The 13,805-nt window shown below is 49.1% G+C and overlaps 1 protein-coding gene across 3 annotated transcripts in view; it reads left to right on the top strand.

Annotated features, from left to right (window-relative positions):
• The window catches only part of HIF1A (hypoxia inducible factor 1 subunit alpha), a 76,515-nt gene extending 67,504 nt beyond the window's left edge, over positions 1-9,011 (top strand). For all 3 annotated transcript variants that reach the window (XM_077323919.1, XM_077323917.1, XM_077323918.1), the window contains 2 exons: positions 806-932; positions 6,896-9,011. In XM_077323919.1, coding sequence (XP_077180034.1) covers positions 806-932; positions 6,896-7,047 — 279 coding nt within the window. In that variant the 3' untranslated portion in view covers positions 7,048-9,011. The remainder of the gene's footprint in view (positions 1-805; positions 933-6,895) is intronic.
• Positions 9,012-13,805: the final 4,794 nt, after the last annotated feature.

Here is a 13,805-nt window from a genome sequence, read left to right as displayed (position 1 = left end):
ACCAGGGCATGGAGTATACCAGTCACAGGAGCAGGGCAGCTTTCCTAGGCAGCATCAGGCCTCAGGAACTTCTTCTCTCAGAACAGCAGGAGAAGTTACAGCAGAGGGAAAAGGGGCTGGATTATGAGCGTAGACAGGTCTGAAACTCAGCAGGAAAAGGCCTCTTTGGAAAGCCCTTTGCATTCAGGAATACCATGGATGCTAGATTTGGGGGGTGGGGGGTGGAAGAACTCTGTGGATGGTCCCCCCCAGGACCTGGAAAGGCTGCAGACAGCTGTTAGGGAACTCACAGGCAGGGGCAGCTCTCAGGCGGCAGGGATCTGCAGCCTCAGAGGGAAGTGAAAGGAGGAGGGGGTGGTCAGAGGTGGGGGACAGAAGGCGATTGGCTGGCCGCTGGACAGACAAGCAATCTGGTTGGAGAAGGAGGCACTCAGGGGCAGGACAGCCACCCTGAGTGGTTGTTAAGCGCTGAGTGGCACTTAAGCCATGAGACCAGCTCCTCCTCCAAGCCCTTACCAGAAACATATTATGCGGAACAAATGTAATTTACATCATTGCATTTGTGACTGTGTAGATTGGCAACAGCTTTTAAAAATGCACAAAACGAACAATGAAATCGCTTGGAAATCTACACTGTGGCGATTTCCTGGGGCTTTGGGAGATTGACATTCCAGCTTTCTCCCGAAAGACTGGCCACCTACAGACTTGCTTTGAAAGGACAGCCAGTCGCAGTTGGTTCGCTTTCACTCAAGGGCACTGCCTCTCGGTAACAGAATTTCCTATATGCCTCTTGTGTTTTCTAAAGGGTGCTTTGCTGGCACAGCCGGGCAGTCCTGGAGCCAATGTGTCCCTGGCCTGGAAACGTATAAAAGGGTGCAAGTCCAGCGGGCAGAACGAGGTGGCGGAGAAGACGGTCATCTTGCTGCCGTCAGGTCAGTATGCGTGTTATAATTATGGCTGCTATTTGTTGGCTTTGATATACATCGTTCACAAGAGCGCAGTTAAAATGTTATTAAAATGAATAGCGCTCTGTCATTTCTCCTCATTGGTTCCTCGATACGCCCTGAGTCCATTCTAATCGGTTCGGCGGAAGGAGTACCTGGAGATTGGAGGGAGGCCCGTAGATTTTCTTGGCGGAAGGCTTGTCCTGGCCTCAACCGAAAGCCTAGGGGAAGAGTGCCATTTTGCAGGCTCCATGGAACTTGGGTAGCTCCTTCAGGGCCCAGGTCTCAACCAGCAGTTTGCTTTGGCTGTGGCCCCGGTTGAGGCCAGACGTACTTCCTTCGGGCCAGGGACCACCACCGTGTTGGAACTAGAAGACCTGTGGAGATTCAAGGAGGTGGCAGGTGACAGTGGATGAGCGAGAGGGTTTGTGAGTGTCCTGCATAGTGCAGGGGGTTGGACTAGATGAGCCAGGAGGTCCCTTCTAACTCTAGGATTCTATGATTCTAAATTCCATCTAAACATCCGGAAGAAGTTTCCCAGTGGAACAGGCTTCCTCGGGAGGTGATGGGTTCCCCATCTTTGGAGATTCTTAAGCAAAGGCTGGAGAACTGTCTGATGGAGAGGCTGATTCTGTGAAGATTCAAGGAGGTGGCAGGTGACAGTAGACGAGCAATAGGGTTGGGAGTGTCCTGCACAGTGCAGGGGGCTGGACTAGATGACCCAGGAGGTCCCTTCCAACTCTAGGATTCTATGATTCTAAATTCCGTCTCAACATCTGGAAGAAGTTCTTGACAGAGCAGTTTCCCAGTGGAACAGGCTTCCTCGGGAGGTGGTGGGTTCTCCATCTTTCATAGAGAATCATAGAGTTGGAAGGGGCCCTACAGGCCATCTAGTCCAACCCCCTGCTCAACGCAGGATCATCCCAAAGCATCCTAAATCGTTGGAGATTTTTAAACAGAGGCTGGAGAGACATATGACAGAGAGGCTGATTCTGTGAAGGTTCAAGGGGGGTGACAGTGGATGAGCGATAGGATTGTGGGCGTCCTGCATAGTGCAGGGGGTTGGACTAGATGACCCAGGAGGTCCCTTCCAACTCAGTGATTCTATGATTCTAACATCTGATGCGCCGTGCTGGTATCCCGGTGCCCTGTTACTTGCTTTGGGTGTGCTCCTTCACTGGGTCCTACCCCTCCTATTTCATTTTTGGCAGCCTGGCAAGCAACACTCAGAGCTGGTCTTGCCATATCCTGCCTCTGCATCACGACCCTGGGTGTCCCTTGGGGGTCTCCCGTCCCAGTGCTAGCCAGGCTCAGCCCTGCTTAGCTTCCGAGATCTGACGGGGTTGGGCTTTCCCGGGCTGTCGTTGTGCTCTCAGTGCCATTGCTGCACGTGGAACATCTGAAAAGGCACCTGTGAAGTTTGTTGGATTGATTTGTTTGACCCTGAAAGAGAAATGGAGCAGCAAGATATGAGGAGAGGAGACTTCTTGTTGAATAAAAGAGGACTCACTTGAGGAGACCTCCTTAGGATTGCTCCAGGAGACCAGGCGCCATTCCCTGCCTGACGAGCTGCTGAACAGCAGGACTGTGTTTGTTTCCCGTAAGGGGAGGTACTGCAGGTCATTAGAAGACCCTCAGCTTGGTATGTAGAACGTCCCAGGTTCAATTCCTGGCCTCCAGCTAAAAGGACCAGGCAGGAGGTCACGGGAAAGACTCACCTTGATAAACCAATGACCTGACTTAGTATAAGCAGCATCCTGTAGTCGTATTTATTAGGGAGGGGCTGTGAGTCAGTGGAAGCGCCTCAGCTTCATATGCAGAAGGTCCCAGGTTCAATTCCCGGCCTTGAAGGTTGACGGACCAGGTTCAAGCACTAGGCAGGAGGTGATGGGGAAGACTGACCTGGATAGACCAGTGATCAGACTTTGTATAAGTAGCTTCCTGTGTTCATATTTACTAGGGAGGGGCTGTGGCTCAGTGGAAGAGTCTCTGCTTGGCATGCAGAAGGTCCCCGGTTTGATCCCTGGCATCTCCAGCTAAAAAGGACCAGGCAGGAGGTGATGGGGAAGACTGACCTGGATAGACCAATGAGCTGACTTAGTATAAGCAGATTCCTGTGTTCATATTTCTAGGGAGGGGCCGTGGCTCAGTGGAAGAGCCTCTGCTTGGCATGCAGAAGGTCCCCGGTTTGATCCCCGGCATCTCCAGCTAAAAAGGACCAGGCAGCAGGTGATGGGGAAGACTTCCGCCAAGGCCCTGGAGAGCTGCTGCCAGCCTGAGTAGACAGTACTGACCCTGAAGGACCAAGGGCCTGATTCAGTATGAGGCAGCATCAGGTGCATTTATGTTGGAAGCAGGATGGGCGAAGCAGCAGCAGCTGGGTTCTTTTGTATTACCTGAAGGAGTCTCAAGGCTGGCCCGAGCCCCCCTTGGGAAGAGCGGGGTCTATCTAAATCTAAAAATAAAATGAATGAAAGCGGTTTATATTGCCTTCCCTTCCTCTCCCCACAACAGACACCTCGTGAGGTAAGTGGGGCTGAGAGAGCTCTGAGAGAACTGTGACTGGCCCAGGGTCACCCAGCTAGCTGCATGTGGAAGAGGAATGGGGAATCTCCCAGAGGGGAGATGGGGAAGCTCTCTAGATTAGTGGCTGCCACTTCTAGCCACTATAACATGCTGGCTCTGGAAGAACCAAAATGCTGCCCACTGCAATCCAGCTTCTGTCCCCCCCCCAAAAAAAAAGTTGCAACCTCTGCTAGCCATGTTGCATAATTTCTCTGGTTAGAAGCATAGAATCATAGAGTTGGAAGACACCTCCTGGGTCATCTAGTCCACTCCCAGCCCTCTCGCTCCAGCTTCTGCTTAAAGATCTCCAAAGATGGAGAACCCAACACCTCCCGAGGAATCCTGCCCCACTGAGAAATTGTTCTGTCAGGAACTTCTTCCAGATGTTTAGATGGAATTTCTTTTGCATTAATTTAATCCCATTGGTTCTGGTCTGTCTCTCTGGGGCAAGAGAGAACAATTCTGCTCCATCCTCTATATCAGTGGTCCCCAACCCCCAGTCCTTAGAAGAGTCGGTACCGGGCCGAGGCTCCTCCATGTCCTCCTCCCCGGCTGCTGCTTCGGGGGCTGCCCTGCCACTCTGCCTTTGTCTCACCTTTGGTGCTCTCCTGTAGGCGCCATGGCTGGGGCTCCCCCTCAGCGTGGCACTGCGCAGCTGCTGCTGGCAACTCCCCCCTGAGGGTGGTGGGAAGTCAGGGGCACCAGCGGGAAAGCAAGTGGAGCAGGGGCTCAGGCAGCGGCGACGTCCCTCAGCAAAATACTACCCCCCCCCGGACCTCAGTAAAATTGTCAAGCATTGACCGGTCCCTGGTGATAAAAACGTTGGGGACCACTGCTCTATATGGCAGCCTTTTAAATACTTGAGGATGGTTATCAGATCCCCTCTCAGTCATCTCCTCTCCAGGCTAAACAGACCAAACTCCCCCAACCTTTCCTCATATGCCTCGGTCTTCAAACCCCTCACCATCTTTGATGCCCTCCTCTGGACACGCGCCAGTTTGTCATAGAATCATAGAGTTGGAAGGGGCCACACAGGCCATCTAGTCCAACCCCCTGCTCAACGCAGGATCAGCCCTAAGCATCCTAAAGCATCCAAGAAAAGTGTGTATCCAACCTTTGCTTGAAGACTGCCAGTGAGGGGGAGCTCACCACCTCCTTAGGCAGCCTATTCCACTGCTGAACTACTCTGACTGTGAAAATTTTTTTCCTGATATCTAGCCTATATATCATCTTCAACTGGGGTGCCCAAACTGAACACAGGACTCCCAAGTGAGGCCGAACCAGAGCAGAGTAAAGCGGTACCATCAGCTCCTGCATCAGTTTAGGTTGGCTTATGGCTAGGTCACTGGAATAAATGAGGCAGCGAAGGTCCGCTCTTCTAGCTGTCTGAAATCTTAGTCACCCTCCCCATCTGGGATTTTACTGGGCAGACCTAGCATACTTCCAGAAGAGTTGAAAACTTGGTTTAAAAAACCAACAGGAAGTGATTCTCCCCCTCCCCAGTCACTTTTCCTTTTCCTCCCTTGTTTGTTGAAGAATTGCAATTCACAATGCTTGGTTATGAATTTACCTACTTGTTTTTGAGGAGGACAAGAGGTATCATATCAAAATCGCAAGATGTCCTAGTCCCGCTGTCTACCGCATTGGTCAGCCCCCACCTGGAGGCCTTGTTTCAAAAAGGACGTTGGCAAAACTAAAAGGGTGCAGAGGAGAGCGACAGGATGATCCGAGGCCTGGGGAGGAAAGGCTGAGGGACTCAGGAATTTTAAGCCCAGAGATGAGGAGGTGGAGAGGGGACAGGATGGCTCCCTTGAACTACCTGAAAGGTTGTCACTGGAACCGGAGCAGGGAGCAGCTTGTGTTGGCAGCAGAGGGGAAGAAAAAAAAAATGGGCCAATGAGAACAAGATGCAATTTAATAAAGATAAGTGTAAAGTTCTGCATCTGGGTCTGACAAATGAAAAGCATGCCTACTGGATGTGGGACATGCTTCTAGGAAACACTGTGTGTGAACGAGACCTTGAGGTACTTGTGGATTGTAAACTAAACATGAGCAGGCAGTGTGATGCAGCAGTAAAAAAGGCGAATGCCATTTTGGGCTGTATCAACAGGGGCATCACATCAAAAGCACAAAATGTCATAGTCCCATTGTATCCGGCACTGGTCAGACCACACCTGGAGTACTGTGTGCAGTTCTGGAGGCCTCACTTCAAGAGGGACGTAGATAAAATTGAAAGGGTACAGAGGAGAGCGACGAAGATGATCTGGGGCCAAGGGACCAAGCCCTATGAAGATAGGTTGAGGGACTTGGGAATGTTCAGCCTGGAGAAAAGGAGGTTGAAAGGGGACATGATAGCCCTCTTTAAGTATTTGAAAGGTTGTCACTTTGAGGAGGGCAGGATGCTGTTCTCATTGGCTGCAGAGGAGAAGACACGCAGTAATGGGTTTAAACTTCAAGTACAACGATATAGGCTAGATATCAGGAAAAAATTTTTCACAGTCAGAGTAATTCAGCAGTGGAATAGGCTGCCTAAGGAGGTGGTGAGCTCCCCCTCACTGGCAGTCTTCAAGCAAAGGTTGGATGCACACTTTTCTTGGATGCTTTAGGATGCTTAGGGCTGATCCTCCGTTGAGCAGGGAGTTGGACTAGATGGCCTGTATGGCCCCTTCCAACTCTAGGATTCTATGATTCTAAGACCCTCAGTATGATTCTAAGACCCTCAGCCTCTTCAAGCAGTGGCTGGACAGCTACTTATTCTGGATGCTTGAGGCTGATCCTGCATTGAGCAGGGGGTTGGACTAGATGGCCTCTATGGATACTTCCCACTCTGTGAGTCTAGTTCAGCAGTGGAAGGGGCTGCCTAAGGAGGTGGGGAGCTCCCCCTCACTGGCCGTCTTCAAGCAGCGGCTGGACCGATCCTTCTCCTGGATGCCTGAAGCTGATCCTGCACTGAGCAGGGGGCGGGACTGGATGGCCTGGATGGCCCCTTCCCACTCTAGGATTCTAGGAGTCTAGTTCAGCAGTGGAAGGGGCTGCCTAAGGAGAAGGGGAGCTCCCCCTCACTTCAAGCAGCGGCTGGACAGATCCTTCTCCTGGATGCTTGAGGCTGATCCTGCACTGAGCAGGGGGTGGGACTAGATGGCCTGGATGGCCCCTTCCCACTCTAGGATTCTAGGAGTCTAGTTCAGCAGGGGAAGGGGCTGCCTAAGGAGGTGGGGACCTTGGGAGAACCGCCGATTCCCCATTACTGACCGTTACGGACCAAGGGTCTGAGTCACTATAATGCACCTTCCTGTGTTCATGGGAAACAAATGTGAATTTGATTCTTTGTCTCCCCTTTTCCACGTTATTGCACAAGTGACATGCTTATTCGCCCTCCCTTCCAGACATAGCCAGCAAGCTCCTAGGGCAGTCGATGGACGAGAAGGGACTTCCCCAGCTCACCAGCTACGACTGCGAAGTGAACGCCCCCGTCCAAGGCAACCGAAACCTGCTGCAGGGGGAAGACCTCCTGAAAGCCCTGGATCAAGTCAACTGAGCTTCCCCCTCTCCCGCCCCCCACGCCGTTGTCGTTCCGTTTTATTGGACACTGGTGATTCACCATCTAAAAAAAAAAAAAAAAGGAAAAAAAAAGCAGTCTATTTATATTTTCTATATCTGATCTTAGAAGCCTGGCTGCAAAATACTGCACTAATTCAGTTAGTTGGGTTCGGATCCCCTTTCTACTTTTGGAGTCTCTCTCTCTCTCTTCTTTTTTTTTGAAAAAAAAATGTATTCTTTACGTAAAACAGCAGTGAACGCCACAAACTGCAATTTTCGCAATTGAACCTTTGGGTCGCCGAAACGGTGATTTGGGACCTTTTTTAGAGCAAGCTGCAATTTTTATTTTTTTGCAGCTTTTTAAGCAGGCGCCTTTTTTTCATTATTATTTATTTTTTAAATTTTGGATCAGGAGTTTGTTACGGAAAAGATGTTCCATTGGTGAAACAGGCCCAGCCTTTTTAAACGTCGTGGATCTGTAAGCGAGCCGAGAAGCCAGTTTACGATTTGTAGCTCTACGACGTCTGGATAAAATTTCTACTTCTTTTAACTTTTTTTAAAGAAGGAGGCGGGGGGCGGGGGGGAGAAGAAATTACTAGATGTCGTTTTGCCACAGTGCATTTGTAGCCACAATCGCACAATATATTTTCTTAAGAAAATTGAAAAAACAAGCATAAAAGAACCAGCAAGTTCCTCATGCAATATATTCTGCATTTACAAAGCTAGTTTTGAAAGGAGAACAATCTTTTAGGCTTCTCTTCCTTTCTGTTCCTCCTCGTTCCGTTTGCCGCCTGTGAAATCACGCTGAAATTTTTTTTTGGGGGGGGGGGGAGTAACGCTGTCGTTTTAATCGTGTCGTGATACGGTAACATTCTTTAAATGCCGTGTTTAACGTCCAAGTGCGGTCTGGGGGAAAAAGGAAAGAAAGGGCTCGGTTTCAAAAAGCTAGCAGTGTTTGAGGATTTTTAGTCCGTAGACTTTTTTTTTTTTTAATGTAAAGATGTCTCTGAGCAGAGAAAGAAATTATAATACTTGGATTTGGACTCGCCAGTTGTCGGTGAGTTCCGGGGAGGCAAAAGGAAGGACTTCTTCACGCAAGGCATTTACAAATTGCTACGGGCAAGGGATGCCCGGAGCGATCGGCCACAATAGCTAATAAGCGCCTCCATTTTCAGAGGCAATATACTTGTGCGTGACCTCTTTGCTAGGGGGCAGGGTAAGAAGGGAGGGGTTTCCCTTCATGTCCCACTCGCAGGCTTCATTGAAGCTCCAGGCTGGCCACTGTGAGGACCAGGGCACTGAACCAGACAGGCCTTGGGTCTGCTCCGGGAGGGCTCCACCTCCCCTTTTGAACGACAAGAGAAGCGTTTTTTTAAAACAAATGTTTTTGAAGTCGCCCGCGTCACCAGTGCAGAGAGAGAAACAAAAATCACCCCCCCTAGTCCCCCCCACCCCTAGACGTGAAAGTTCATGCTGATTTATCGTGTCCCCAAGAAACGACTCTTAAGTGTTTCCAGTTCCCTTGTCTGGGTAGAGGTGATATTAAAAGCGAATTGTAAAAAAAAATCCTCTTTTAATTTTTTTTCTCCCCCCCCCTCACCTCTCTGTTGCTAGCAGAGTCGCCTAGCCGAGCCTCCAGTTGCTCAGTGATACATAATGTTCTTTTTGAGTTTTATGCACCTTGTCGCTATTAATAACTGTATATTTTATTTTATTGTTATTTTTTTTGTTGTTGTTAACCATAGATTTCGGTAACGCTGAATACATTTTAGGAACCTTTTTTAAAAACAAAATATTAGGGAATATGTCACAAAAACCTCTTCTTTTTCCTCTTTGTGCTGGGCAGTATTCCCTCTCCCCCCGCCCCCCCCCCCACGCATTCTCTTCCTCCTTTTTTTTTGTGTTTGGATCTAACACTAACTGTATTGTTTTATTACATCAATAAACTATATGTGGACCAGGCCTGCACCACAGTGTGGTTGTCTCTGCAGGTGGGTTGTGTGCTCCCAGGTGCCGTTGGATGGTGACCTGGAGCCCCATGGGGTGGCTTAAAAGGTGTGTCAGGCAGTGTTACGGAGCTGGTTCACAATTCAGCTTTGGCTGGGAATGCGCTTGCTTGAACACTGTGGAGGAATGAACAAGACCAGGCTTTCTTGGCAGCCCTTGAAGGGTTTCCCAAATTGGGGGGGGGGGGTGTTAATTCAGTTTTTATATATTTTGGATGTTTGTTAAACATTTATCGGGTGGTACGACAATAGAAGAGCCTCTTGTGGTGCAGAGTGGTAAGGCAGCAAGTCATGCAGTCTGAAAGCTCTGGCCATGAGGCTGGGAGTTCGATCCCAGCAGCCGGCTCAAGGTTGACTCAGCCTCCCATCTTTCCGAGGTCGGTAAAATGAGTACCCAGCTTGCTGGGGGGTAAACGGTAATGACTGGGGAAGGCACTGGCAAACCACCCCGTATTGAGTCTGCCATGAAAACGCTAGAGGGCGTCACCCCAAGGGTCAGACATGACCCGGTGCTTGCACAGGGGATACCTTTACCTTTACGACAATATACGGTCATGTCGGCCTGCTCTCCCCCTCTCAAAATGGGCAAGGGTGGGCCTGGAGGGGGTGGGAAGGGCCTGGGTGGGCGTGTCCACACACTCTTTGGGTACTGGTGACTTTTTCCTCTCTACTGCAACCTCCCTGTAGGCTGCCTTATTTAGCTAGGACCACAAAAAACAACTGAAAACAGGACCTTAAAAATTTGAGTGCATAACATCAGATAATTACAACATTGTCTGGCTTTTATTGTGCACAACTTTAAAAACTTTAAAAATTAAAAACATACATACCCAGCCCACAGGCTATTGCAAGAACAGTGTTATACGCACTACATAAATCAACTATAGACCTATAAACTATAGCTGTGCATGGATGTATTTAAGATCCTGACTCTTTTCAGTTGGGTTTTTGTGGTTCTGGTTCCAGATCCCCCCCCTTTTTTTTTGGCTCTTGTCTTATTTAGCTACCTGTCTGGTTTCTACAACTTCTCAAAGCACTGTAAAATAGCACAGTGCTTTTCAATTGAACTCTCAGCATCCATTTTTGGGTCCCGACTTTTTAAAAACAGGATTCCTCGTCTTACCCTACAGTCTAGCCCAGGGGGTAGTCAAACGGCAGCCCTCCAGATGTCCATGGACTACAATTCCCATGAGACCCTGCCAGCATTCGCTGGCAGGGGCTCATGGGAATTGTAGTCCATGGACATCTGGAGGGCCGCAGTTTGACTACCTCTGGTCTAGCCCAGTCTTAGTCTAGCATGCTTTGAAACCTACTTACAAACCCACCTTGGCGTGGCAGCTTAAAAAGCGGGCCATGAAAAGGCAAAATATTTTTGCCTCTTTTGCGGGCCACTGAACTAGACTTCTACAAACGACCGTCTTGACGTTAAATGTTTGGCACAGAAAGAAATAACTGGGGCAGGCACAATGTACTTGCTTATGCCAGGTGGAGTTGCGCTTGTCTAAAATGCTGTTGAGAAGAATTTTGTTATGGAGGTGGGAGGAATGTGGATTTTTCTTAAAGGAAATGAGCAATTGTAAATGAACTCAACAAAGGCTCTGAACTGTTACTGACATTCCGTATGTAAGACTGAAGGGCAGCCCGCTCCTCTGGATTGCTTTTCGGCTTTCAACAAACCCGAGTTTTGAACAAGAAGAGTTGGTTTTTTTATACCCGAAGGAGTCTCAAAGTGGCTTCCAATTGCATTCCCTTCCTTTCCCCACAACAGACCCAGTGTGAGATAGGTGGGGCCGAGAAATCCCTAACAGAACGACTCTGCAAGAAAATCCCCAAGAGAACTGTGACTAGCCTAAGATCATGCAGCTGGTTGCATGAGGAGTGGAGCATCAAACCTGATTTTCCAGATTAGAGGTTGCCACTCTTAACCTTTATACCACACTGGCTCTATACACAGTTCATAGAATCACAGAGTTGGAAGGGACCTCCACGGTCATCTAGTCCAACCCCCTGCAGAATGCAGGAACTCACAACTACCTGCCCACCCACTCACCATCTGCCTATATTCATAAAATCAGCTTTTCTGATCAATGGGAACTTTATATTATCCAGCTAAATTTTTAGGGAAAGGTAATTCAGTTGCTTATGGCTCAACTGCAGCATTTTATAATATACTTTCCCACGTCATTCTTTAGAGACGCTGATAACAGTTCGAGTGATGCCATCAGTGTGTTCTTGCTTGACCCATTTCTATCAGTCCATCATTTCTCTTGCTACATCCTCCACAGTCCATTCACCTAGTGACAAAAAGGCATGCACTACAAGACTCTAGGAGAACTGTCCTCTCTTATTTAAACTTGGATCTTTGCATTAAAGAAGCACTTGATCTGACTCATTTTACAAACCCAGCTTTGTGTGGCGGAGCTCAAGTGGAATACTTTGGGTACCAACCTGTTTGTTCTGTCCATACTGGGACTGAGGAGAGGGCGTGAGACAGAACGGTAAGCAAACGGGTCTTAAAAATTACCCTTCCGTCAAACCATTTGCCTAAACGGAGCGACCCAATGTGGACAATCTTGTACAGCGGTTGCAAAGAGAGAATGGGAAGAAGAGCTGGATTTTATACCCCGCTTTTCACTACCCAAAAGAGACCCAAAGCGGCTCACAAACACCTTTCCCCTTTCCTCTCCCTGCAACAAACACCCTGTGAGGTAGAAAGCTCTAACAGAACTGTTATGCGAGAACAGCTCTAAGAGAGCTGTGACAATCCCAAAGACACCCAGCTGGCTGCATGGGGAGAAGGAGTGGGGAATCAAACCCAGCTCTCCAGATTGGATTCCACTGCTCTTTAAGCACAACACCACACTGGCGCTTTTATTGCTGCTACATCTTAGTGTGTTTGCTAAAACTTCTCTCCCCCCTCCCATAAACCAACTTATGCCCTCATTTGGAGAGAAAGACAGGTGCAAATATTCTAAATAAAAGTTACATCAAGATTTTTGCTGTGGAAGCTTTGTGAGAGTCAAAGGACCCTTCCCCAGATCTTGGTATCCTCAAAAGCTTCCACACTGAGAATTTCATTCGTCTCTAAGGAACTCCTGGATTCAAATCCAGCTCTTCTACTTTATTTTCAGATCCGTGCGGCTGCCCTCTCCGGAAGACTCTGACCAACAGGACTGCCCTCGGGAACGTGTTTAGATTAGGATCTATGAATTTGATTTCTACAACTGCTTTAAAACAGAGTCCACAAGGCAAACAGTTACAGTGGAAATAATAAAACTGAATTAAAAACACAGCCTTAGAAGGAGGGGCAATAACAGTTCTAGTACGTTGCCCCAGAGGAAGTGTGCGTGCTCAGGAAAGCTCATCGCTTGAATGAAAATCTGTTGGTCTTAAAGGTGCCACCGGACTCTGAATTTGTTCCATTTTAGGATCTGTTCCCCTTCCGCAACATAGCACATTATCCCCCTACCAGCATCTTAACTCCCCAAATCCATCTTAACTCCCGAGTTTGCCACTCACCTGGCAGAAGACCCTTCGCTTCACTTTCAGCCAGGCAGGAAGGTCACATCGCAGCAACCCCCCCTCCCTCCCTCCCTCCCTCCCTCCCTCCCGTGCTGGCCAAAACTTCCTCCCCTTCGCCTTCCCCAGCGCTGCGGTCCGAAGGTGGCGACCCCTTTGCCGAGCGAGGATGCTTCTCAAAGATGCAGGAGGGCGATGCAAATGAGCCGAACTCCGCCGGCCAATCCCAGCCGCCCGGCCACGCCCCCCATACGTGCGGTCCGGCACCCGAGACGGGAAGGAAGGCGCTACCCCGCCTGCGCATCACCGACGTATTGGCCCACCTACGTGTGTTTGGGCATGTTGGAGGAGGCAGCCTGCCTGGAGAGCGCTCAGCCCGACCTCTGGAGCCTTGGGGCACCTGTAAGGCCAGGTCGGTGGGGTGAGGCCAGGGCAGTTAAGATTTGGGCTCTCCCAGTCTCTCTGTATCTGCTTCCCTCCCAGGCGTTATGGGTCTCCTGGGAGCAGGAGCCTCTGTTGCATGGATTTTTTATTGCACGGGGCTTCTTTTACTTGGGAGATTCTTTTATTGTTACCTGCCACCAGCCTTCTAGGAGTCTTGGGATAGAAACCCAAGTATAAATAAAATAAATAAATAAAAGAATCTCCAGGGATAAGCTTTCCCTGTGCAGTCAAACGTCTTCAGAGGCACTGCAAGGGATACCTTACAGCGGCCTTTCTCAACTTAATTAATTGATTAATTAAATTTATTACCTATCACTCCCAAATGGCTCCTGGCGGGTTATAGTCTGAATAAAATCCCAGTAAAAACCCCATTAATACCCTCCCCCCCCCCGTACATAAAAAAAACATAACACAGACCCAACTAATCACAATAACAAAAAGGAGATACGGTGGAAGAAACTAACTCAAGTCACTATCATTCCTCCAAGAAGAATCTCATAGAGGGGTGGGTGGGAAGAAGGGTGCAGATGGGACCCACATTGAGAACCCCCTGAAGGGTTCTTCAGGCTTTGAGAACCCCCAAAAGTGGTGCCATTGTGCAGGCTCACCCGGGGCCCCTCCCCTTCCCAACCCCACCCGGTCCCTCATTGGCCGTTTTGGGAGGGGGGAACAGGTAGCCACGACTATTTATCGTCATATCATCTGATAAATGTTTCACAATTTTTAAAAAATATATAGAAAAAATAGTTAACTCCCACCTATTCAGGAAATCCTTCTGGGGCTGTCA

The sequence above is a fragment of the Paroedura picta genome, chromosome 2 (assembly GCF_049243985.1).
Source record: "Paroedura picta isolate Pp20150507F chromosome 2, Ppicta_v3.0, whole genome shotgun sequence".
Lineage (NCBI taxonomy): Eukaryota > Metazoa > Chordata > Lepidosauria > Squamata > Gekkonidae > Paroedura > Paroedura picta.
This window is presented reverse-complemented; position numbering and strand designations above follow the sequence as displayed.